We start from the raw sequence: 24,813 nt of genomic DNA on the forward strand, positions 1-24,813 counted from the left end.
CAGAATTAGGAGAGGAGTTCAGGTTTATATTAGTTTGGCAAGACTGTGTTGGCTTAGTCCTTGATCCTATTGTGAAAGGAATAGAGATGATGGGGGGCTCATAGATGTTGGCAAGTCTGGCTCTGAGACGTAGGTTCCTATCTGTGGTTGAGAAGGGATTGCTAGGTGGTGGGGGTGTGGGGTCATCCATGTCTGAGAGTGGTCTGGTAATTGCAGTATTATGTAGGTTGGAGGTATATGTCGGGATATGTGACTGTTGTGACAAGTAGATCAAGATGTTTTGTAGGAGCAAGAAGATGTGGGCCGTCTGGCTGGTAGCTATAGGGCGCATACTGACACGTGGTGGCTGGGTAGTTTCTCAGAGTTAATGAAGTTATGTGGCTGTAGGTTGTAGCGTCAAGCAAGGATCAGAAGTCTAATGATGGCAATGGTACGCAGCGATCAATAAGAGGCACTAGCCAAACTTATTCAGAGCAACTTGGCAGATAGTGCATATGGTCAGAGACAGTCATGCACTGAGCAATCATCAAGGGTTAATTAGGGCACTAGGCAAGCTTGTTCAAAGCAGTTTAGCAGAGATGGCAGGCAGTCAATATAAGCAAGGTGGGTAGATAATCAAATAATACATTTATAGGTAGCCACTGAAGGGCGAGCTAGTAATTTAGGCAATCGAGCGTTAGGATGCTGGGCTCAGATGAATCACTATACAGTATGGCTATAGCAGGCAGACGCTGTGGACACCGGTGGTTGCAGCCTGGTATGCCAGGAGACGTTAGGGAGCGAGAGCCGCAAGCTGGGACAAAGTAGCAGGCAATTTCTCAAGCAGATAATGCAGTATGATTCTCCACAGTTTGAGACACGGGAGGATAACTATGAGGCAGGAGGATTTCAGACGTGAAGCGCAGGACAAGATTAATTACAGGTTAATGTTATCGGCATGGGATGTTCATCAGCAGACCACTCGTGAAAGGGGAGCAGTGACTCGTGCGATGACTAGAGTGAGCATTCAGTACTGCTAGGGTTTCAAGGCAATGTTAACGATGATGATGCGGCGGCATGACAGCGTGCTGACTTCGTGAGGCGATAATCACTAGGTGCCGGTATCGGTCGGGTGATATAGTGGGTGGTGCTGTAGGGAGCCTTGTCTCTAGGTAAGAGCACCGATGCAAGGTGGAGAGGGGTGGGCATGTAGAGCGAAAGTTACTCAGAGCAGTCCATAGATACTGTGAATGCGGGGGTGGCGGAAGGGAGCTGGATGGGGGGCTCTCCTTGGTAAAGGGAAGGTTGGCACACACAATCCGAGCTCTCCAGAGCACTCGAGCTCGGCAAGGAAGGAGCCTTTTTCGGTTGCCTTCTTCGGGGGCCGGCTTTTGCCTGCCGTTGCTCCCCAATTGGCTAAGAGGGTACAGGCAGCCAATCACGGGGCAGCAGGCTTCTGGGGCTTTGTACCAGTGTAAAATCAATATGAAAAAGCGGCGGCGGCCATCTTTGAGTGGCAAAAACCTCGTGTTTTTGCAATTTCAAATTTAGGTGTGGTAGGCTTCGTTTTAGGATTCCAGGAAGCAATAACTTATGGCAAATAATTTCAGTCTCCAACATCCATCAGATCTACTGGCCTTAACCGAAGTCCCTAAAGCCCAGTTGTCCACAGGGTATGCTTTACCTTTAGTCTATGACTGTATCTTGCAGCTTTAGACTTCCTGGCACAGTTTGTTTATTGCATGTTGAAGACCAGGCATGCTTCTACCTTTTCTGTTGTCTGCCTTGCTTTGTACATTTCTATCCCAGGAAAGGGGGTCGAGGCTCTTGACGTTGTTCTTAAAGTAGTTATCTTTGTAAATTAAGGCTAGGATTGTTTTAAGCTATCGCATGTATCGAGAGATGTAGTCTGTTTTTTTAATTAAATTGATTTAAAACCAATTTACATTATGGAAATAGAGATCCTTTTCTCCTGAGGAGGAGTCTTTTTGAATTGAAGCACATTGATATAACAAACATTTGTGGCAGAAATGTTGTAATTCTTTTTAGTTCTGGGGAATGATTTGCAAAGACTACAAACTGAAGTGAATAGCATATATATTGGGTATACTGTCTTGTGTAACACCTCACACTCCTATACATCAAAGCTGCATACCTGAGGCTACATGGAATCCTGTATGATAGTCCTCCCCCCTGTTAATGTCTTCTCTTCAAGCATCTCATTTTGCATTACTCGTGTGCCGTGAATGTAGTTTCCTGCAGTGTGTGGATTGTGTTTATTGTTTTTTCTGCTCATCCGTGCCCAGTTATTGTATTTTACATATACGACACATCATATGGCCACCATCAGATGCCAATTTAGATATATGAAAGATGTCCATTCCAATTTCCCAAGAATTGCTAATCCTACATGAACAGAATCTACCTGTACCTGATCACGTTGTGTGAAGCCTTGCTTCCTGTTAGGCAGAAACCTGTGCAGTTCCCTCTGGGACCACTGCAAAAGATTTAGGACTACAGGTGTTTGGCAGTAAACCCACTTGGTAGCAGTCTGTACCACACAGATTCACCTGGTAGCTGTGGCTGAGCAGTCAGACTTCCCTCAATAAGAGTTAGGCAGTATACAGAGTATTCACAATAGGTCAAGAGAACACAATAGAACAAGTAAACACTGACCAGGTCTTGGTGTAAAAGAGATATAATTATGTATTTAAAACCACATCTAGAAAAACACACAGGCACTAATAGTAAGCAATTCAAAAACATGGTCACTAAAAGATATACACTCCCTTAAAAGAATATTAGACAAGTCTTAAGTAAAGCCCCACTTATTTTCAGACAGCGGTGAGCGCTTAACATAGATGGCACTCTAATAATTCGTTTTAACAAGGGAGAGAAAAGCAGAGAATGAATTGAAACAGATCCCAACACTTTTTCACAAACACAACAAGAGAGGAAGGCAAAGTAACACCGTGAATTCAGAGTCCGTAGGCCGGATCTGCTTTAAGAGGATCAAAACGAAATGTGTCCAAGGTCACACGGTTGCAGCGCAACAAAGTCTTGTAACGGTTCAAAAAGGAGTTGGACCAAAGAAAGGGACCAGTTAGAGGGTCAAGGCGGCCAGCCCAGTCCAGAAGGTTAAGGGGTTATTATTACCTTGTAGCAATCTTTAGAAAGGGAGGCCTGGCGGACACGGTACCTTAAAGTGGTGAGACTACTCCAGCCGGGGCAGTTGTTCCTGGCAGCGGATGCAAGTCGGTGCTTCGTCCTGGGGAAGAGAGGAACTCGTAGGGGAGGAAGACAGGAGTCCGTTGCACTGCCAGGGAAGAAACCAGCCTCGGAGTTTCTCAGGTACAAGCAGCGGTCCGTGGATTTGCGGTTCATGGTAAGTGGCTATCCGGCTGCCGGGGTGCTTGGCACGGGCAATTCGACCACAAACCGGTCTGGGGTGCGAAGAGAAGAAGGTAAACTGGTTGTGCCCACCAATCAGGGGAAGAAGCCTCTCCAGCCGGGTGATCTTCTCTGTCGTCGGGAAGTGGTGTGTCGGTTCCACAGGGCTCCACCGGTGGTGTCGTCGTGGTAGGTCGGCTCAGCTTCTCCCTCGTCGGATTCTCAGGTCTTGTGGTGACTTCTGAATTTCCAGTCCCCAAAGCCCTGCTTTTATGCAGCATACCCCCATTCACTCAGCCTAGCCGTCAATCAAACATGCCAAGTGGTGAGCCGGCCGGCTCACCACTTGGGCCAATCACACAAGAGTGCGACTTGAGTTACCAAGGTAACTCAGTCCAGGGTGCCTAAACCCCCTCCCACACCCCCTGTGGTACCCAGACAGAGTGGCACCACTTTTGGAGGCTTCTGTGGAGAAGCCTGCCAAAAAGTGGAACAAAGGGCTCGACTTGGGTTGGAGTCACAGAAGAGCACACAAACGCCATCTTAGAATCGAGTCCTGGCAAAAAATACCAACCGGCGAATTAATATTAAATAAATAAACCGGCGGTATGTTCGAGGCTATGAGAATTAAATAATTAAAGTTGGTAGCCTCGAACAATGGGAAAATCCCATAGGGATATATTCGCGGTCAAATATAAAAGGTAGTATCCACTGCCACCAGCCAAAACTCGGTCAGGGGGGACGGAGACGTGCCCCCTCGACTAACAGACCCCGGGGCAATTGAATTTCCCCGACCAGTACGTCCACAATATGATGATTTGTACTGGTTTCTGTTAATAATTTGGGACTAGTAAAGCCAATGGTGACTTTACATGCCCTGGGAGACAGTAGTCTGTCCCAGGGTATGGAGTCTATGGTGGGGTGTCACTATGACACCCCTGTGTTACTGCACGGAGGGTGCTGTGTAACACACATAGTAAAAACACATGAGACCCTATGGAGTAAATGGCCCCATAGCCCATAAAACACATTAACAGTCAAAGGAACACCATAAATCATGTCCAAGAGTGGGAGAAAAAGAGTCTCACTCTTGGCAGGAGAAAAAAACAAACTCCAGAAATCCAGCAAAGCTGCTGGGGGACTCACTAGGTTAGGAAAGTCAGCCTAAAGAGAGAATTCTCCCCAACACCTGTTTTACTTCACTTTCATTTAGGTGGTAACTGACCTTTATTGACTTTAATGGCATGCTGTTCTGGCCCTGGTATAATCGCCAAAATGCCTTATCTGCTAGTGTGATTTTATTGTCTCTCACTCTATCTCTCCGAGCTGCCATGACTCACTTTGACTGCTCCTTTGCGAGGAGTTCTCTTTCTGCTGAGGTTCCCATTCAAAAACATTTGGAGGCTCTATTGGGATAGGTCCTTGTTAATCATGCTTAATTTGTTTGCTTTTTTTTCAGCTTTCGTGCTTGGACAATAGTATTTGAAGGCCATCTTAACATCAAATCCCTTCTGGTAATCCATGTGCTCTTCCAATTCTGCTGCTAGTCTTGCATTTTTTAAGCTTATAGAACAAATGGGCTGACGTGTTCAGGATGCCGGTACCCTCATTAAGTATGAAAAATCACAATGAAGTAGTCTGCTTTAATGAAGGTTACCAGTAAATATTATGGGCTAGATGTCTTCTGTCTGCAATGGAAAAAGATGTTGGTCTTTGCCTTAGTTGTGGCGTAATCTAATTCCAGACTACAATACTCTGCCAATGTGCTTGCTTTGGGAAATATGTTTGGCTTGTACGCCTTTCAGTCTTTGATAAAGCATATACTCAGTGTAAAGAGAATAGAGTCAGGCATGCTTTAGGAACAGTGCTTTATTAGAATCAGTGCAAGATGCAACTATGATCTGCAATCTTAAAGTGTGGGCAGCTGAGGGATGCACCCTCAGGATACTTGTTCTCATACGTAGAATGTTCTGAAGTCCTCCTTATGTGGTTAAATCTTTGTCATGAATTGTAGGCTAATCCTGACTCATCCCCAAAATGCAAAGTTTGTCTCAGTCGCACAATCTCGATTTCACTCAGTAATGTGAAATTGAAAAACCTGCATTTCTATTACATCAGTGGCAAGAGATTTTGTGGGAAATCTGATTTCTGGTTTCTTAATTTTGCAAAAGTGGAAGATTTTTTAATGCTATATTGATATATATTAATATGAAACTGTTACAGACAAGTGACACACAGCCTAAGGTATTCTAAAGAAACCCCTAACCCCTGATTCAAATGGTTTCTTATTCGCTTTAGCACTTGCATTGAAGCGAAGTACAAAATGAAAGAAGAAAACTATGAGTTCTTGTGTAAGGGTGGCAGCACTTGTGCCTGTTGAATGAAAGTTCGTATGGCACGCCTTTCAGTGTCCCAATCCTCCTACTTAAGTGCAGGTTAATCAGGCTTCTACTCATTTGTTAAGTGCAAGCCTGCTTAGTGTTGACGGTTATATATAAATCCTTATCAGGTTTAGTGGCCACTTGCAGACAAAAAGAAGCACACAGAAAAAGGGAGCAATTAAAACTGGGGCCCTGGAGCCACATGCTACAGGGGGCAAAGGCTGATTGGCTAGGACTAGGGTTTATCCTTTTGTTAGTGGTGCCAAATGATCAACTTGTTTCAGATAATCCACATATTTCCCATATGCTAATCTAAGACCAACCCCCAAATCATTTGTGTGTACATTCTCTGGGACTTTTGCACAAGCATCTGAATCGTGAACCTATGCGAGTTTCTGGATTCAATTGCTTTTCCTATGTACTCTCGCCATCCTCAGATAAGAGCAACCCCCATCTAAATTATGTTGGTGTTTCACAGGCCAGTGAGGGACCTTTGTGCACATTTCATGAGTTGCGGTTGGAGTGTTTGTCCCCTATTCTTTTCCACTTGCAGAGGCCATTCTGAACCTGTTAATTCATTTTGACCCTCACACTAAGACACACACACTGGCGCAAACACACCTACCCCCCTTCCCCCACATGCACGTACCCCCCAACCTCTACTCCACCACACACATGACACCAACTGGTGTTTAATGTACAGTTTTATATTGTAAGGTGTCTGATTAGTGTAACCATGATGGTGATCGATTGTCTGCTGCAGAATTGTTTAATAACAACTTTGCGCCTATTGATGCAAGAGTGAAAACTCACTAAGTATGCTACAGCTACTGTATGAACATGTGGTAGAGAGATGTATGTTGTATTTCCAACATGTGCTTTCTAGTACCTATGGCATTGTTGGTTATCCAGGAATCCATGGATGAGATGGGATTAACTCAATGTAATTGCCCCTTCTGCAATTGTTAACTACCCTGTGCAATAGATAAACACGAACATTATATGATGCTCTTGGTGTTAAAGTTTTAGGCTTCCAGAGGTCCAAGCAAGACCATTATCACAACCTGCAACACCTTGCACTTGGTTTGCATGCCTAAGTAGCATTTGCTATTGCTGATATTGCTGCCATAACGACTCTACGGTGCTCACAGACCTGTACTGCAATGATTGACTTCCACTTAACAAGAACCATAAATGTTTACATCTCAAAGAAGAAACAACGTTTTAGGTAAAGTGTCTACTAACGATATCCCGTACCAGTGTTGTACACAGCAGGCACTCGGAATCCCTGTGCTCCTGCTGTTGCATTTGTACTTGGGTATCTTTTTCTGCTGTTGCTTTAGCAATGACCACTGACCTCCTAGGGAGTGATTGTTGGTTGCATCGACAGGCCACGAAAACAGTGAGTCTGGAAAATGTATCCTGAAGCACTACCAGCGTGAGAGAGTAAATATAGTTGCTGAGCGAAGCAGAAATTCATTGCCAGGTGTATGTAGATTTCCAAATTATGTGCTTTTTAAATTTTCGGAAAACGTTTTTTTTTTTCATGTTACCTGACATTGTTTGTATTTTATAACTCAAAATGAATGCTGGTCGAAATCCCATAATGTTGACCATGATTTCTTGCATAAACAGCCATCAGTGGCCTATGTGCATACCACACCAGGCTTACCATCAGGCTGGGAAGAGAGGAAAGATGCTAAGGGACGTACTTATTATGTCAATCATAACAATCGAACGACGACATGGACGCGGCCCATCGTGCAGGTACTGTATGAAGGTTACTGTCCGGTCTAAACATGGTCTACTTGGTTTAAGATGTTTCAAAATTATGGTTATTTGTACAAGGAGAAATCTTGTGCTCACATATAAAACACAGCTTTTAGTATCTATTTTAACGGAGGATGCAAAGCCTACTAAGAGCTTACAGTGTGTATGCATAAACTCAATTTAATACGACTAAAAAAACTGGTTAAGCCCAGATATGGAAGTTGAATGTAACCAGGTAAAGTTTTCCTTCCCTGATTTATAATTCAGCAGTTAATTAAAATTCCCAAATTCATAGATCTGTCTCCCTGTAGGTTGATCAAAAGCACTTTGTACAAAGGTTAAGAAAACAGACTGAACAAGACCGGGCCAAACCCTCTTTTTCATGACTCCTGCTCCCTCCAGTTACTGACACTGTTTGATGCCTTTACTGAGTCCTTTCATTTCCAACGGCAGTAGGGTCCACACCACCAGGTCAGCTTGTTTACATTGCCTATGCAAAGGGCTTCCATTCTTGTGCAAGTTGTTGTCATCTGTGTTTAGCAGGGTGATCTACTTTTGTCCTGTCTTTCCCTTTTAGCAAGGAATGCACGAGGCAAACTTTTTTTTATCATATTTCTCCTGCCGTCTAAAGCTGTAGCACAATTTCGCAAATGCCCATAGCTGCTTTCCGAATAGGCTCAATGATTAGATTTCTTTATTTTGGGTAACCCCTATTGTAAATGTACTGGCACCAAGAATCTTTTAAGTTCCCTGCCCAACTGGCTGTCTGTGCTTGTCTGTGGTATGGATAATTGACCTTGCTTACTTGCTGTTCTCCGATGCCACTGAGAGATCATAGTCATACTTGGGCTTAAGTGGTAGAGATTTGGCATGGACTGCGCTCACATTTGTCTTGTAGAATAGCTGGTAAAATTGTGCAGTAGACTATAGGTTACATTTCTCCTATCTCATACCCTGTGGCACTCAATGTCCCTCCCTACTAGTTGGGTTAACAGAAAAAAGATCTTGTATTGCTCCATATCCAGATTGTTTGACCATTCTCTTAAGTGGGTTCCTCCTAGCTTTTTTATTCAATACATATGGCAGGATTTGGCATTTAGTCTTCCTTTGAGGTCATCAGTTACCTGTCATTTCCCTAGATCCCAAGTTTGCAATCATATCCGATTTGTCTATTTTCTCAGTGTGCGCTACGAGTTGGTAGAGAAGTCCATTTTGGGCGGAATAAGGGTTTGCTCCTTTTGTATTTTTTTTTAAGCATCCTTCTATCAACAAAATATCTTTATTTAACTAAGTCATAAGGGATACACAAACAATTGCTAACGTTTTCAGAGAACATAACAATAACTCTAAGTATGCATTGATACACAATAAGTAATAATAACCAAAAGCACCTACTAATGCACACATGATAGAGCTTAAAAGCAATATTGGCAGCCAATTAACACCAAACATTCACAGAAAGCCATTCACCAATACGGAAGATCTAATTGATTTAATCTGATCATAAAATCATACCCAATTAATATAGGGTAATTATAGTCATTTTAGAAACGGCATTCACTTAATATAGGTGATAAACAAGGATACAGCTTTGACGACTAATAAACATGCAGTATTTGAAAGCACCTTCCTGCAGATCCAAGCTCTTTGTATGTATTTGGGTTTGGAGTATAGCATTTTTCAGTCTACATAGGTTCCTAACCTCTGCTGTGTGGCGACTATCGCACTCCATAAGTGTAGGTTTCAATTACAATTCATAATATCTAGCTTATAGTGAACTTTGGTTTATTTTTCATTTTGGCATTAAGGACATACATCTGTCATACACATCCGAGATATTAAGACAGTAAGGTAGCAGTAGAATACCAAACTTTAATTTAATATAAAATGGTACGTGTACTTTGGCATTAAATGGCTGACCTGTGATAGTGGATCTCGCCAGGCATCTCTGTTCTTGCCTAGTGAAGGTGTACCCCAAATTCGCACACAATACAGGAGAGTTAACAGTCTATACATTACATATTGGTTTCTAGATGTAATGGTAATGATTTTTTTCATAGAAATCGTCCCAGTAACGGACATCATTGCACAGGGGCGATAGTTCGAGCCACATAATGTTGTTTGTCTGGCCTGAAGCTCATACATTTTCAAAGAGTATCACAAGTCCCCATATCAACGTTCCCTAGCAAATCTAGCTGTTGATCTTGTATATATGGAAAACATCAGATTGCATTTCTCCAGTTGTTCATTCCATGTACAAGAGTCCCATGTATCCAGTTTCCAGGTCGTCATATAATCTGACCTGCTCTATTGCGGTGTCTAAAATAGATAAGAAAATGTTAGGCTGCTTCTTGGATTCGGTTTTCATGCAGTTAGGTGTCACACGACCATCACTCCAAACCCAGAGCTGTTCTTTTTAATCTTAGCCCTGTAGGGGTCGGTGCCAAGTGTTGAAGAATCAGTGGGAATAGACATGACTTTATAGAAAACAAAATGAAGTGATATTTTTTATCTCGCTTAATGCCCAAGACCAGTCCCTAAGTGCGGGACCGGTATTCAAACCTGTGACGCTCTGTGTTGCCCTGCTTCTAAAACAATCGATTTGCCCGTGGGCTATCCTCCTAGACCCTCAGTTATTGCCCCAGAGCTATCCTGATCCCTGCTGCACACCATTCTAAACTTAAGAGGGCTGTCGCCTCACAAGCCATTCCCCATCGGACTACGGCTTTATTGTATGTATAAAGTGCAATGATTGCATTAAGCAATGGCAGGTGTATGTTTAGAATCTCGAAGGTTTCCCACAATTTTGCATGGGGTACCCAGTCAAACGCAATTTGTAGATCAATGAATACAACATACAAATATATTTTCTTCAAAGTTCGGTATTTCTGCACCAGTAGGAAACATCTAAAACTTTGATAGTGTTCACTTCATGAACATCCACCTGCAAACGATTCCCATTCTTACCTTCTACCCACTTTTCCAAGCTGCTAAGGGATAGATGTTGCCCACTGCATCCAAAAGGGTGATGTGTTGGAGGTTTAACTGCCTTTCCAACCTGCGTTTTTATACATGAGGTCTGTTTCTGCTTTTATACATGATTTTGGCACTGACGGCATAGTTGCAGCTACATTGTATAGACCTAGAAGAAAAGAGGCTGATAACTGGTCCTGGTACCTTCTTATGTGTTTGGGCCTTAAAAGCTGCATAAACCTCCTTTTAAAATGAACAACAGGATTCTTTTTTAGAGCGGACAGCCATACATTAGATGTTGGGGTTTTATACGGAAATGTTCTAGCTTCCTGTTACAAATCCTTCAGTAATCGGGCCACTTCTTTTAAGGCATTTTTCCATGTGTCATAGCATTATCCTCTATTGAACCCACTATCACCGTTTCTAAAACCAAACACTATCCCTTCCCTCAATAGCATCAAGGAGCCCTGTCAATATATATCTTTTTTAGTAAGTTGTCTTTTGTAATTCTGCCTTGCTATGCGAATTTCACCTCCATTTCAACTGCTCCAGTTTTCTGCACAGTTTAAAAGGTGGTGTTTGGCTAGCTTACAATCTCCATCAAACCATATATCAGCCTTTGTCACATATTTCTCGGCAACGTTATTTGGTTTTGTTATCAACAGGTGTATTTGGCTGGCAACATCCCCACAAATCTCAATATTTCCACATTAGAGGCTGATGGATTGAAAAGCACTCCCTTCAGGAATGGCAGAATATCTCTACGAACGCACAATAGTACACTCCACAAGTGATTCCAATTTAACCTCGAATGGCCAGCAATCTTTGCCCCATATTATGCAGTTCCTGTCTCTCGGCATTAAATTCTACCTTTGCACAGATTTGTGGGAGGAGGCGTTTAGTATGGTTTTTTGTGTGCAATCATCCTTACACATTACATTTCCCTGAGTTGCTCTCTATGCTGGCGCATTTTTAAAATGTTATTAAATTATGTATATACACCTCTCTCCAACCTCAATTCCGCACACGTAGCTCTCAATTTCTTATATCTTTTTCTGTGCAGAAATGCCAAAATCTGTGGTTTTTCCGTCACTCGCGTTATAGAGGCTCGAACAGGGCAAGGCATGTGTACATTCCATAGATTTGTTTTCTTACCCTTTGTACAAAGGGTTCCATGGCAGGAAAAACTTTTCGTCAGAAAGTTCTTTAGCGTGTACCTCAGTTTTGTTTGCGCAGAATTCTTTTGAAATATTATGTTAAGTTTGCTTTTAATGAAGTTGCAGCATGATTAAATTGAGGTGGCACCTTTCCCATTAGAATGTTGATAGCTCATTTGCAGAGAATTGAAATGTAGAGGTCTATTAATGTCCGATGTGTGTCCTCTGTCCCAACATTCCAATGTTTCTCCTACATTTCTACTTGTCAATATATTAAAAGTAGTAGCTCTGCTGTCTGTTGTGTACCATCCATCTCGTTATGACTGCAGAAGCAGGAATATAATGGCCACTAAAGCCATCAGCAGTGTGCTGAAATGCTATACTAGAATAGAGGACATTTGGCAGCTTTGTTTAACACAATATAGCATCAGATGGCCTCAACATTCAAATATTCTTCCTCCTGCCTCCCCATTTTTAATGAGACCATTCAGCGTTCAGTGGGTGAACATTTCTAGGAGTATAATACCATTTACTCTGAAGTATATGCCACTTGTGATGCCCTCCGCCCATTTCCTTTTGATTGGCCCTATAAATGCTGTTGTATTAAATGTATTGTCTGATATTCTAAAATGTAATAATGATTTTCGCCATTTAGTCACATTGTTATATCCTGCTTCTGAAGGATATACCGACTGTTATAAGGCAGCTCCCTTATTGGCCTGAGCCCTAAACTAAACCATGTTTGGTGTAGTCTTCAGCAGGTAGTGATAGTGGTTAGAAAATATCCATTGTGAGTGCTGTGTGTTCTATTTAAGAGTGTGTGGGGGAGACTGAGGAGACACATTAGGACGGTGGAACAGTTAACACATACCAGTCATTGAAAATGCTCTGCCACTATTGTTTTAAATGGAGCTCGCAGCATTGCATAGTTCTAATCGTCAATATGGTTGAATGTTTCTGTGAACATGAAAGAGTGTGAGAGTTTGCAAGCCTTTTTCGCAGTGTGTGCTTTAACTCAGATGCACAAATATGTCTAACGTATGTTTGCCTCCACATTAGCATGCTGAAGATGGTGCAGCCGGGTCAACGTCAAACAGTAACAATCATCTAAGCGAGCCTCAGATAAGGCGGCCCCGTAGTCTCAGTTCACCGACTGTAACATTATCCGCTCCACTAGAGGTGAGAGTCTGTCTCATCTAACAAAGATCTCTTCTGCCGCACATCTCCTCATTCTCCTGTCATCCTTTAACTTCCATTGGTTTTGCAGACTTGGCCGCCACTCTTTCTTTCCATCTGATCCGTGTCCTGGTGTCTTCAATGGTGTCCTTTCTTCTTCCGATTCTTTGCATGTACGTCGCTTCCTCTTTGCAGGCTTCTCTGCTACTATCCTATCAATTCATTGTTTGTTAACATGCTGAGTCGAATATGGTTTCGTTGACTGTATTGCAATGCATGCAAGAATGGTGAACCTTTGAAAAGTTACAGGGCAATGTATCTTAATGTTTTCTTTAGTTCTAATGTACCTGCCTATATCCACTCTACTGTTCTACTAACTAAGTAAGCCAGCCCTTCTGGAATATCTCTGCTTCTGGGTCAGTTAATCTCATAAAATGGTAGAGTATAGGCCAGAGTGTGAAGGCTGTAGGGCTGTTTCTGTGCATAACAGTATCAAACGTTTTCAAACTAAAACATCCAGCTGTCAAGCTGAAAAGGGCTCAAAGCAAAGGCAATGCTTCACTTTGTGGAGTTACTGAAGGAGAAGTAACATCATGGCTGCAAAGAAAGCTCTGGCCTTTGATTTTGATCAGTCTGCCGTGAAGGTTTATTCTTTTTCTAGGGCTTCAATTTAAAAAAAAAAAATCCAACTTAAATGAATGGAGATGCTTAAATAATATACCAGTATCCTCCTGAGCCACAAATACCATGAGGACGTTTAGTTATTCTGTAAATTATCTTCACCAAAAACTTTGCCTCCTAACCTTGAATGAAAAGCTCCACGCATTTTGAATCTGTAAAGATAAATATTGCGTAGCATCGGTGAATCCCTGCACAGTTTAAGGGTGTGGCATTTCTTATTTTAGCAGCATTCTTCGATCTGTAAAATCCCACAGTATTGGAATATGCGGTTTGCAATCAGTTAGGGCTACATTAAAAATATTGGGATGAAAGGGTAGAAAAATACATATTGCTCTTCTTCCCACCGTGGTCGGCGGTAGAAAAATAAATGTCTACCACTCACATGGTCTTAAATGGGCCACGTAATCCATGTGTTATGCAAGTAGAATAACAACTGTTTGTTTCTTGGGCAAACTCTTATGACTCCTAATCTACTTCTTGGCATTAGCAGGCAGTACACCCTCCACAACCAAGGCGCACTCTACAGAGTTATTGCTGCATGCCTGAACTCTGGATGACGCAGCTCAAGTCTGAGATGGGTTGGGGGCTTGACAGGTAGTAAATATGTATAGAAGCACCCTCGCATATGTGATGCTAGACCATTGAGGGCCATTTCCCATTGGAAACTTTTTCTGTTGCTTGGTCCCAGAGACGGTCACCTTGCAAGCCCAACAAGAGGGACTGACACAGTATCCACCCCCCGTGCCCCTCCCAAGGGACTTGACCCCTACAGTGACACCTGGAGATGTAAATTACCTGCCCAGATGCCATGCGCCAAACTCAAATGCTCCATCTCCTGCCTGTCAGGCCAATGGGTTGAGGGGGAGAACCCTTATGAACGCTCGGTTTCTGACTGTGTATTTAAATCCATTCCAAATAGTATCTCCTCTACTACCACCCAGACAATGATATCTCATTATATATTGTGAATGTTATTGATTTGTAATGCTTTATAGACATATCAGATCACCCAGGACTAGGGTACATGATTCTTGCTCTCTGGATAATTATTCCTAAAATACAGAACTATTTTGTCATTCCCCAGGAGTTTTGTAGGAATGTAGGTTCTTGCATCATAGAAGCACATTTTTGTGGCTTTGTTGTTGATGGAAGATCTAGCCCTTCATTGTCTAAAGTTAATGGATTTTGGAAACTATTTCGCACAACCATTAATCCTGTTTTTGCAGTTCTCTTGTCATCATTGGGAATGTAGTGTGAGAATTGAAATCGATTTCAAGGATTGACTATTGTTGAATTTAGAGAACAGAAGCTAGCCGGGCCCACCCAGACTGATTTTTGCCCAGTCTGCTGCAGCATGCCCTACTCTTATTGATCTCGAGTTTTATCTTTGCTAATCACTGCAGTAAAGAGGGCATGATCGTACAAGATGAGTCCTTAGCGACTTTGTCTTTTTTTTTCCTGGGGCATACTCGTCCCCCAAATATTTTATATATTTCTGTTTAAACACCCTGTAATTCCACCCTCTGTAAATATTTGTAATACGAGTGCATTTGTAGGCATGCCAGCCACACAGCAGTGGTTGAAAGGTCTGAGGAGGTCATTTTCTTATTGAGAATGCTTGCCAATTTATCTTTCTTAAGCACATGTCGATGTGCACACAAGGAAGTGAGACGAGCACGCTATTTCCAGCCTCTGCCATTACACAGGCTGATAGTGCCACAAATCACACCCGATGCTGAGAAGTGATTAATGCAATGATTTTGCACCACTCCCTGACGGCAGAAATACAGCATTGTCAGGTTTTTAAAGTTACTCCTTCTCCAATGTATGTTTTATTACAGAATGGTGCAGACATGTAAAGAGATGGTAATTATTTAAATATAAAATGAAAACATCCCTTTAATTTCTTTTTAGTTATTTTCAGTAGTGTTCACCTGTTGCTGGCTGTTAGGGGTATTGGTTACTTAAACGGTCACTTCAATAGGCAGTAAGTATTTTCTATGTAGAGCACAACAATAGTTTGTGTGTCCTGTTATATGATTAAATGTTTAAAGGGGTACTGGCATATGTTGGTCTAAGTTGAGAAGTAATGCTTGAATAGGAATGACGTCTGAACTCCCAATGATGATAAGGTATGATGATGCACACAATTATAGGAAACTCACTGTGCATTTCAGGGCATTTCCCACCCCCGACATGTGACTGGTGCTGTCCCAACCGTACTGCTGATTATCCCACTCTGTTGTATAATCTTTTGAAGACTGTTTCATTCAATCTTTCTAACATTAGAACACACAATTGTTACAACTCTCTTTTTGGTGAAAGTATTTTTTTCTTATGCAGAAACCAGAGAAATGTTCCTTACAAAAGCAGCTGCTAAGGAATTTGAAATCGTATTTGCTTAAATCGTACTCTGGTCTGTCTCACTGTGTCGAACTTCATAAGGCAGAGACTCTAGAAGCTATTGCCATTAGGAACAACTAAGATACCCATATTACTTTACCTTAGAATGTTTCCTAGAAGAGTCATTACCACTGGGTATGTTTGACAATGTGAAGTCTATGCTCATGGTTCCTGATTACTTTGTCTTCTGTCTTAAAATACTGTAATTGGTGCGGCTGTGTTGCAGTCTTCCATGACAACTATTAGTTGGCTAGAAACTGCCCTGATACTACAGACATTGGCTGGTGTTGCAAGCACGGGTTTCATGATTTTCCTTCTTAAACTCCTTTGGAATTAGATGGGGGCTGTATCTCCCTTTCAGAGACAAGGACTCCGTAATAACTCCTCACAGAAACAGAAGCACAATATGACAATCGCTCGTCTAAGGTTCTCAAATATGTTCTACCAAATGCTATTGATAAAAGGTTGGAATACTGGATTGTAGTGCTCCTCCTCCTCTCTGGAACCCATGTTTAGGTTTGAAATATTGGAATCCTAAGCTGCTTCCCTAGATGATCCTCTTTTCCCTGCCTCCATCAGTAATCGTACGACAACCGCCTGGTAATTCTGCTATAGCCCTCAAGAACACTTGGTTTTTATATGTATTGGTATTTATATAGCACATACCTGGGTAGAAATCATCTGTTCACTATACACGTGGAAATGGGTGACTCAAGATGTTGCACATGGTTGGGATGGGGCATCCAAATCAAGATTGAGCTCATAGTGGGAGATTGAGTACTTCACACGCTCAATGCAAATGGGGAGATGGAAGGTACATTATGGCAGTCTGTGAAGTGTTTTTTGAAGAGGGGAATTTGTATTGTTTTCTGAATTACTGACTTGTGTGAAATTGGCCTTTGAAGGTGCTTTTTTTGTGGCCAGGTAAGGACCTGCAATGGTCGGGATATCCTTGTAGGTTATGCAGGTCACCTTAAAGATGTGGGCTTTCCGGGGCAACTTGCGATAACTTAAAGTGAGCGAGATCGGATTCTGGGAAGTAGAACCCACCCCCTAGCAAGATTTTTGCAATTCATTATTTGTGTTTCTTTTTGAATATACCATAATCCGAAAAATGAAACTTAATGCCTGGTTCTATTTCTTTATGAAAGATTAACAGTGCAGCTCTCTGCAATACATATTCAAATCAGGTAGTCTTCTTGCAGTTGTTGAACGCCAATTCTAAATTAGACTGCATAACCTTACATGCAACATGAGAAAATCATAGCAACATTTTCAGTCAGTTTGCATTCAAAATGTATCAGAAAGCATAAAAGGAATTTATAAAAGTAGTTCACTTATTGGTCTCAAGAGTACACTTATGGCAAATAACTTCATACCTCAAACACCTGAAATTAGTTTTAAGACATTTTATTTCCTAGTGAAAAATTAGAGGGACGTCAACCCACCCACCCACTGGTGTTCATTGGAATTCTGTCCCTTCTTTCACCATTTCCTTTTCTAATCCATTAAGGACCAACACATTAGTTTGTGATGGGCCTTTCTTTACACTTCAGCCCTCTGAGAGCAATCAAAATGTCTTTTAATTACTATTAATCTGCAAGGTTTGTTGCACACCATAACTGATATACTATTGCTTCTGCAAGACCATGGTTATCAATTAATCTTTTCTTCGTATAGTGCAATACGCCCTACACTGTATTAGGTTGTATGGGGACATACATTTCAAATATTCCTTTGTGGATTGGGAGGCCGGAATCAGTTCACTTAACTAAGGTTTCTTAAATTAAAACTCGACAGCAGGACTCTGCACAGGCCGTTCAATCTAGTTGCTCCCTCTTGCAAATCCTTTTTCACTACTCAGATTATGAAGGCCTCTAGCCATTCTCAAAAACCAACTCCTCCTTTACGCTATTTCTGCTTCAACCTTTAAGCACTGGATTCCCTCTACTTCAGTCCTAGTCTGGATTAGGACTCCCCAAAATTACTTTAGGACCACTCTTCCAGGAATGATCCTTTCTCTCTTCTATTGGAATGAATGTCTCCTTATGGGATCCCTGTTGTTCTTTCTGAATTCAGTATTTCTGCTGGATAGTTCTCAAAAATCTCTTCTTTTCCTTTATTGCATTGGTTTAGCCTATATAAAAAGTGTCATCCCACCCCTTATGAGACATTTGTGGTGACATTATTTTCTGTTGGTTCTCTATTTAGATTAAATAGTCTGATTATATGAAACTTCTAAAATGACCACCTTTGATGTCTGATTTTGCTAGCAGCATGAGAATTATTTGGGATAGGAGGAATACGATTTGGTTTCTTGACCCACTTTAATGCAGGAGAGAACAATTTCCATTTCGTACCTCCTCTCATTAAAATGGCATCACCAATTGGAAAATTTGGCAAAATAATGAGGTTATGAAAATTCAAATTGCAAAAATGTAACACTTTGAACAATAACATAATTGGACTTTTCAATACGTTTTGTTTTATAATGCAATTTTAATTTCTGTAGAAAAAAGTTGTCCGTGTTTTCAACTAATAAAATATAGATTAATCACTATACATTTTAAGTCCTCCTTTAGAGATCAGTCATGTCTTTATTTTTCAGACTATAATAGTTGAAAAGAAAAGCATTCCTAACTCTTGAGAAAACAAAATGTAATGTTTTTATTTAAACACGGCATGCATTTCGATTTTCGGCACGTTTCTGCTTCAAAGTTGGAATGCATTGCTAAAAACACAAGTTCGAAGTTTGTTAATTTGAAGATAAGAATCACTATTTCTTTTGGTAATACAAACAAGGAATTACGAGGGTCAAATAACGGCCTTTCTCAAACTTCAAAGTTGTTATAAAATCCTTTTCGAAGCTTCAGAATGCATTTCTTTTCAGTTCAGTCTGGTAGGAAGGAATGCCCATACCACAGTAGATATAATTTGCTTTTATAAACAGAGCTTACTTTAACAAGGTCTATTTTCTGTTAAAGTAAAATGATGTATATCTTGGAGAGACATGAATTGATAGATGCACAGAATAACATGAATTGATAGATGCACAGAATAATATAATTAGACATCTTTGAAAAGATTTCAAGTGTGGAAAATCAAACATTGTGATAATGTAACAATATACCTTATTGACCATCAAATCTTGTCAGTTTACACAGCCTATTTCTGTTGGGAAAAGTGACTGGTGAATTTCATTTTTTAATTACTTGGTTTAACTCATTGCTATTTCAGCAGCGAACATAGGTTTGACGTCTTTTCAATTATAGAAGGCCTTACATTCAATCCCATCAGGCCTGACAAACCAATACAGGCCTTTTAGCACAGGTGTGATTTGGTCATTCTTTCTAAAGCCCTTGATGAGTCAGTCAAGCGGCAGCATGCAAGATCCTCTTTTGTGTAACCAGATTACCTTTGGCGAACCCTGGAGGATGTTTATTGCTGCTGCCACACGTGGGAGAGGTGCAATACTGTTAGTTGCAACGTCCAGATCAGGGCGCTATGCTTTATTCTGCAGAGAAAGGAGAGCAAGTGTGGGACTTTCTGAGCTTTTGAAAATGCATCTGTTAGAGGGGAGATTGCAGTCAATGATGAATCAGAGTAACTTTGTGTGTATAAGACAGATGCGGTCTAAATATGGGGTTTCATGTTGGAGAGACAATCCTAGCTTTTGGTTTCTGACTATTTTGATACATATTTATCTGGTCTTAGTAGAGTCTCAATATTTAAGCAATAATCACTTCCAGGGGCTAGAATGGGTCAGTGACCATGACCAGAGTTAAAGGCCCAGGCATAGCTATTCGCACCCTGGGTTTCACATCCAGCATACTGTTCATTGTAGGAAAATACGTACATAAGATGGCTACCATGGAAATCAAAGAGGGCAGCAGGCAGACGGTGCAAAGCTGTGGTGTGCATCGCTGCCACAGTAAGCAGATAAGTGACGAGGGGTATTGGGACTAAATTAACATTAAAGGGAAGGGAGGATGGGGGAAGATGGAGGGAAGGGGGAAGCAGCAGCCAGGTTGCTTGGAATGCATGTATGAATCGAGGCATTCAGTGCATGATCCTAGCAACCAGATTGGTTGCTCCCCCGCCACCCTGGGTGCTAATAGATATGAAACTGAACTGTCAGTCCCATTGATTCTATCGTGCAGAGGAATGTGAGCTACTTTCATGAGTTTTTATTAGCAGTGAAAGGCAGGTGAGTTATTAGCTGGGTTGTTAGGAGTCTAATGTAGTATTTATCATCAATGGGGAAGATCTGTTTGTCTACTGTGACCCATTTCGTGGCTTAATGTTACATCTGACCATATGAGTGAGGCCATCTTACAGGTGGTGCATCGTAGAGTTGCTTGGTGGAATGGACAGGATAGTGTTCACTGTTTGGTGTAATAAATATTGCGTCTGATCTGCTCTGTTGTCACTGATGGTATGGATTGTTGACTGGGGAAGGTATTGGTGGATCTGGGAGTGGGTTGATACAGTGTTTGATGTCTTTGATGAGTGCATTTCTGCTGTTATTGTCTTAGAATATGCAGCTATGTTTGGTCTGGTCATTAGTTTTTTTGGCCTGATTTCTTTTTTTCTTATTTTTTGTCTGTTTTTCTTTTTTTGGCCCTAACATTTTAGCTGCTAGTGCACTCTCCTGGTGTGTATTTTTCGACTGTCGATGTTTTTTGTTTGGAGTGAATTTCAATGAATCTTGAAGGGGATATTGTCAGTAATGGGAAATTCTGATGGCTATTAAGGAGAGGCGATCATGTTTCGAGGTATTAAGACAAATGTACTTTGGCTTGATAAATGTGGGTAGAAGGGGTATGTGATGATGCGTCTGCAGAGTGATCACTGGAGTTTGATGTTAGCGGGCCTTGGTTCTTCTCCTGTTGAATCGGTTCTTTGTACTTGGTTAATTGTGAAATATGTCTTCGTCTTCTTCTACCACGAGGTCGGGCTTCAAGAAGTGCCGGGACTGCGGTTCCAAGATGTCGCTTACGGACCTGCACAACGTCTGCTTGTGGTGCCTCGGCGAGAGCCACGCGACCGATGACTGCGATGAATGTCAGTCTTTGACTCGGAGGCCTTGCGGGAGAGGAAGAAGTTGTCTGTAGGTAGGGCTTCCAAACCCTGTAAATCGAAATCTGCTGGGCTTTCGACCGACGATTCGAGGGGCGACACTCCGTATCGGCGTAAGTCCAGTCGGTCTTGGTCCCGGAGTGGATCCCGCCATTCCTCTGCCTCTTCTAGGCATTCGCGGAAGTGCCGGCAACTGTCACCTTCTTCGTCCGAGGACTCCGCCAGACGGCGGGTAGCTTTTCCCAACAAGCATTCATCTCCGTCAGAATGGGACGCATTTCGCAAGGAGATGATGGCCATTTTTGAATCACAGGGCACCGTTCCGTCCGCACCTTCGAGGGAAGCCGGCAAGGAACGTGCTAGGGCCACCGCTCGCATGCCTTCGGGCTCGGGCGGCCGGCTCAATCATCAGGAGCCGTCGAGGTCCTGATCGGAAAAGTTTAATCGCAGTAGCCGTGCCAGATCCCGGTCCTCAACGCCCTCGAGACGGTTGGAGTCTGTGGGGCCTTCTATGAAGGCATCGACGCCGTCGGCGCCATGACTCTCTCGAGGCTCTGCATCCGAGGAAGTTGTCAACGCCATCGGTGCTGAGACCGTTGAAGGACGCGCTTGGGGCTCCAGCCTCGAAGCCATTGTCAAAGTCGTCTGCGCCTCGCTCAATGCCGATTCCCTCAACTCCTTTTGAGGAGGCTTTGTCGGAGGTCCCCCAGAGGCCGGAGGAAACTCCGAGGAAGGCCCTGAGTAAATCAGTGAGGCCTGTGTTTGAGCCTTTTTCTGTACCCTCATCCAGGGATTTATTCCAGCCTTTGGATTACGTCTCAGAGGTGGATGAAGGGTCAGATGTGGAGGGTTTTGTTCCTCCTGAGGTTCCTGATGACCTGTTATCAGGTCATAGCCAGATGGAAGACCTGCGTCAATCCTTACATGACGCCAGTGGTCTGGACACCTCTCCGGAGGTTGAGTTTGGCAGGCCTGAGCCTGGTACACACGCCAAGTCGTACAGGCATCTCATGTCAAGGGTGACAGAGTACTAGGGGTGGTCTGCTCCACCTGTGGATTTTCTGCAGGATGACCTGACAGATAATTTGGACCAAGGTCCACCCACTGACCTGGTGCTGTCATTTCATATGGCCTTACATAGAAGGGTGGCGGCGGCTTGGACTGCTGCAGAGAGTCTCCCGGCAGTGAATAAGTCGCTACCGAAAAAATACTGTCCAGCCAGTGGCGACCCCTGCTACTTGTCTACGCACCACGGAGAGTTTGGTGGTGCAGGCTGCTATGGCCCCAGCAAAGCAGGCTGCATACCCTACCATCCCTCCGGATAGGGACGACAAGCGCTTTGACGGTTGGGCAAAGAAAGTGTTTTCATCTGGGTGTATGGCTTTAAAGGCAGCCAACTCCGTTTGTGCCTTGGCAAGATTCGCTCACACTCTGTGGAATTGTGTATATTTGGCGGCTGAACATATTCCCGAAGGGGAGGAGCGGGATGGTTTTCTTGCCCTCGTTCAGGATGGCAAGGATGCCATGTGTGAGTCCATTCAGTCGGGTCTGGATGTGGCAGACTGTGTCAGCCGGTCCATGGCGGCGAGCACCGCGATGCGCAGGTTTGCGTGGTTGCGGAAGTCGGGGTTTGCTCCTGATGTACAGTCCCGGCTTCTCAACATGCCCTTTGATGGTCACCATCTTTTTGGCAGCAAGGCTGACGAGAGCCTTGAGAGGTTGCAGACCTGCAAAGCTGCAGCAAAGTCATTGAGCGCTGCAGTACGTCAACCTCCGCCTTTTCATCCTAGGGGACAGCAATGGAGGGGAGGTTCCTTTCCATACTACTCTTCCTTTGGTAGATCGAGGGGAGCTGCCAGTGAAAGGGGCCAACGTAGAAGTACCAGAGGTGGAAAACAAGGTACTCGAGGTGCCAAAGCCGCTCGAGCAGTTGCTTCTTTGCCCTCAGGCACTGCAGCAGCTGCTTCTGCTCAGTCATGAGGCCATGTCCCATGGTTCGCCGATTGGCGGAAGGCTGGTGCAGCATCTTGTAGAATGGCGTGCCATTACTTCAGATGTGTTGGTTCTGGAGATCATAACCCACGGCTACTGTCTCCCCTTCCGGCAGAGGACTCACAACAATCCACCGGGGAAGCTCTCTTTGAAGAGTCCGGACCCGCTCCTTGCGCAGGAAATCAAATCCCTGCTGGAGAAAGGCACCATAGAACTGGTGCCTGTAGTGCAGAGGAACAAGGGATGGTATTCCCCATATTATGATCATGGACTTGCGTGGTTTGAACAAGCTCCTCAGGAAGGACAAGTTCAAGATGGTTACTCTCTCTCTCAAGTCCTCCAGGCCCTTCAACTTCAGGACTGGTTGGTGTCTCTCGACCTCAAGGATGCTTACTTTCATGTGCCGATTCATCCCAAGCACAGGAAGTACCTGAGATCCGCTGTTGGAGACACGCATTTTCAGTTTCGGGTCCTACCGTTCGGATTGACCTCTGCCCGAAGGTCTTCACCAAGCTAATGGTGGTGGTCATGGCAGCGTATCTCAGGAAAGGGAAATTCACGTCTACCCTTACCTGGACGATTGGTTGATCACGGCGCGCTCTCCAAGCAAGTCCTGGATCATCTGTCAGTCACCTGCCACTCCCTTCACACGTGGGGCTTCTCCCTCACCTTAAAGAAGTCCCACTTGACACCTACCCAGCGGCTACAGTACATCGGAGCAGTGCTCAACACAACCCTGGGCAGTGTTCGCCTCCCCAGGTGAGGGCTCATCACACTCTGCAGATGGTGGACAAGTTTCAACGTGCCCAGAGTCTCCCGGCGTTCGAGTTCTTGAGGTTGCTCGGCCTCATGGCATCCTGCATTCTACTGGTGCCAGAGGCCAGGCTACATATGAGATCTCTGCAGTGGGCTCTCAAGATGCAGTGGTCGCAGTCCTCCGGCATGATGTCTGATCCCGTTCAGGTGCCGCCCTCCGTCGCCCAGGATCTTCTGTGGTGGGCCGTCGAAGGCAATCTGAGGAAGGGGGCTCCATTTTGGCTGCCCTGGCCGGAGGTGACGATCGTGACGGACGCATCCCTCACGGGATGGGGAGCTCATGCCGACGAGTTGAGTCATCGGTCTCCGTCGGAGTCCAGACTCCATATCAATCTGTTGGAGCTGAGGGCTGTCAAACTAGCCCTGAAGGCTTTTCTGCCATCTGTGCGGGCGAAGAATGTCCTGATTCTGACGGACAATACAGTGGCCATGCAATACCACAACAAAAAGGGGGGCAGGGTGTCTCACACTGTGCAGAGAGGCGATGCAGCTCTGGTTCTCGGCCATCCAGCAAGAAATTTCTATCTCGGCAGTTCATCTGGCCGGAGACGAAAACTAGGCGGCGGACGCTCTGAGCAGGCAGAGCATGGTCTCTCACGAGTGGGAGCTGGCTCAGGAAGTTCTTTTGGAGATCTTCGCCCTTTGGGAGACCCCACAAGTGGATCTCTCCGCCACCAGTGTCAACTGGAAGTGCGTAAGATTCTGCTCGCGGGAATTTCCTCCAAGAGGAGCCTTAGGGGACGCGTTCGTAGTGGAATGGTCCTTCCCACTGATGTACACGTTTCCTCCAGTCCCTGTCATTCAAGTGTTGCAGAGGTTCCAGAGGTTTGTTTCCCGAATGATCCTCATTGCTCCGTCGTGGGCCAGGAGAGCGTGGTACCCGGACCTTCTCGACATGTCCATCTGCCCTCCACCCAGTCTTCCCTACCGAGACAATCTGCTCTCACGGGAGGGGGGTCGGGTTCTCCATCCAGAGGTCCAATCTATCAGCCTTCATACATGGCATCTGAAAGGCT

The 24,813-nt window shown here is 43.7% G+C and overlaps 1 protein-coding gene across 13 annotated transcripts in view; it reads left to right on the forward strand.

Moving 5' to 3' along the window:
* Positions 1 to 24,813, forward strand: part of NEDD4L (NEDD4 like E3 ubiquitin protein ligase) — a 2,900,454-nt gene that overhangs the window by 1,887,077 nt on the left and 988,564 nt on the right. For 11 of the 13 annotated variants that reach the window (XM_069627054.1, XM_069627053.1, XM_069627056.1 and 8 more), the window contains 2 exons: positions 7,386 to 7,517; positions 12,710 to 12,829. The exons of 1 other annotated variant lie outside the window; for it this stretch is intronic. In XM_069627054.1, coding sequence (XP_069483155.1) covers positions 7,386 to 7,517; positions 12,710 to 12,829 — 252 coding nt within the window. The remainder of the gene's footprint in view (positions 1 to 7,385; positions 7,518 to 12,709; positions 12,830 to 24,813) is intronic. One more of the 13 variants, XM_069627051.1, reaches the window with a different exon arrangement.

Source organism: Ambystoma mexicanum, chromosome 6p (assembly GCF_040938575.1).
Source record: "Ambystoma mexicanum isolate Mex_15411 chromosome 6p, UKY_AmexF1_1, whole genome shotgun sequence".
NCBI classification, from domain to species: domain Eukaryota; kingdom Metazoa; phylum Chordata; class Amphibia; order Caudata; family Ambystomatidae; genus Ambystoma; species Ambystoma mexicanum.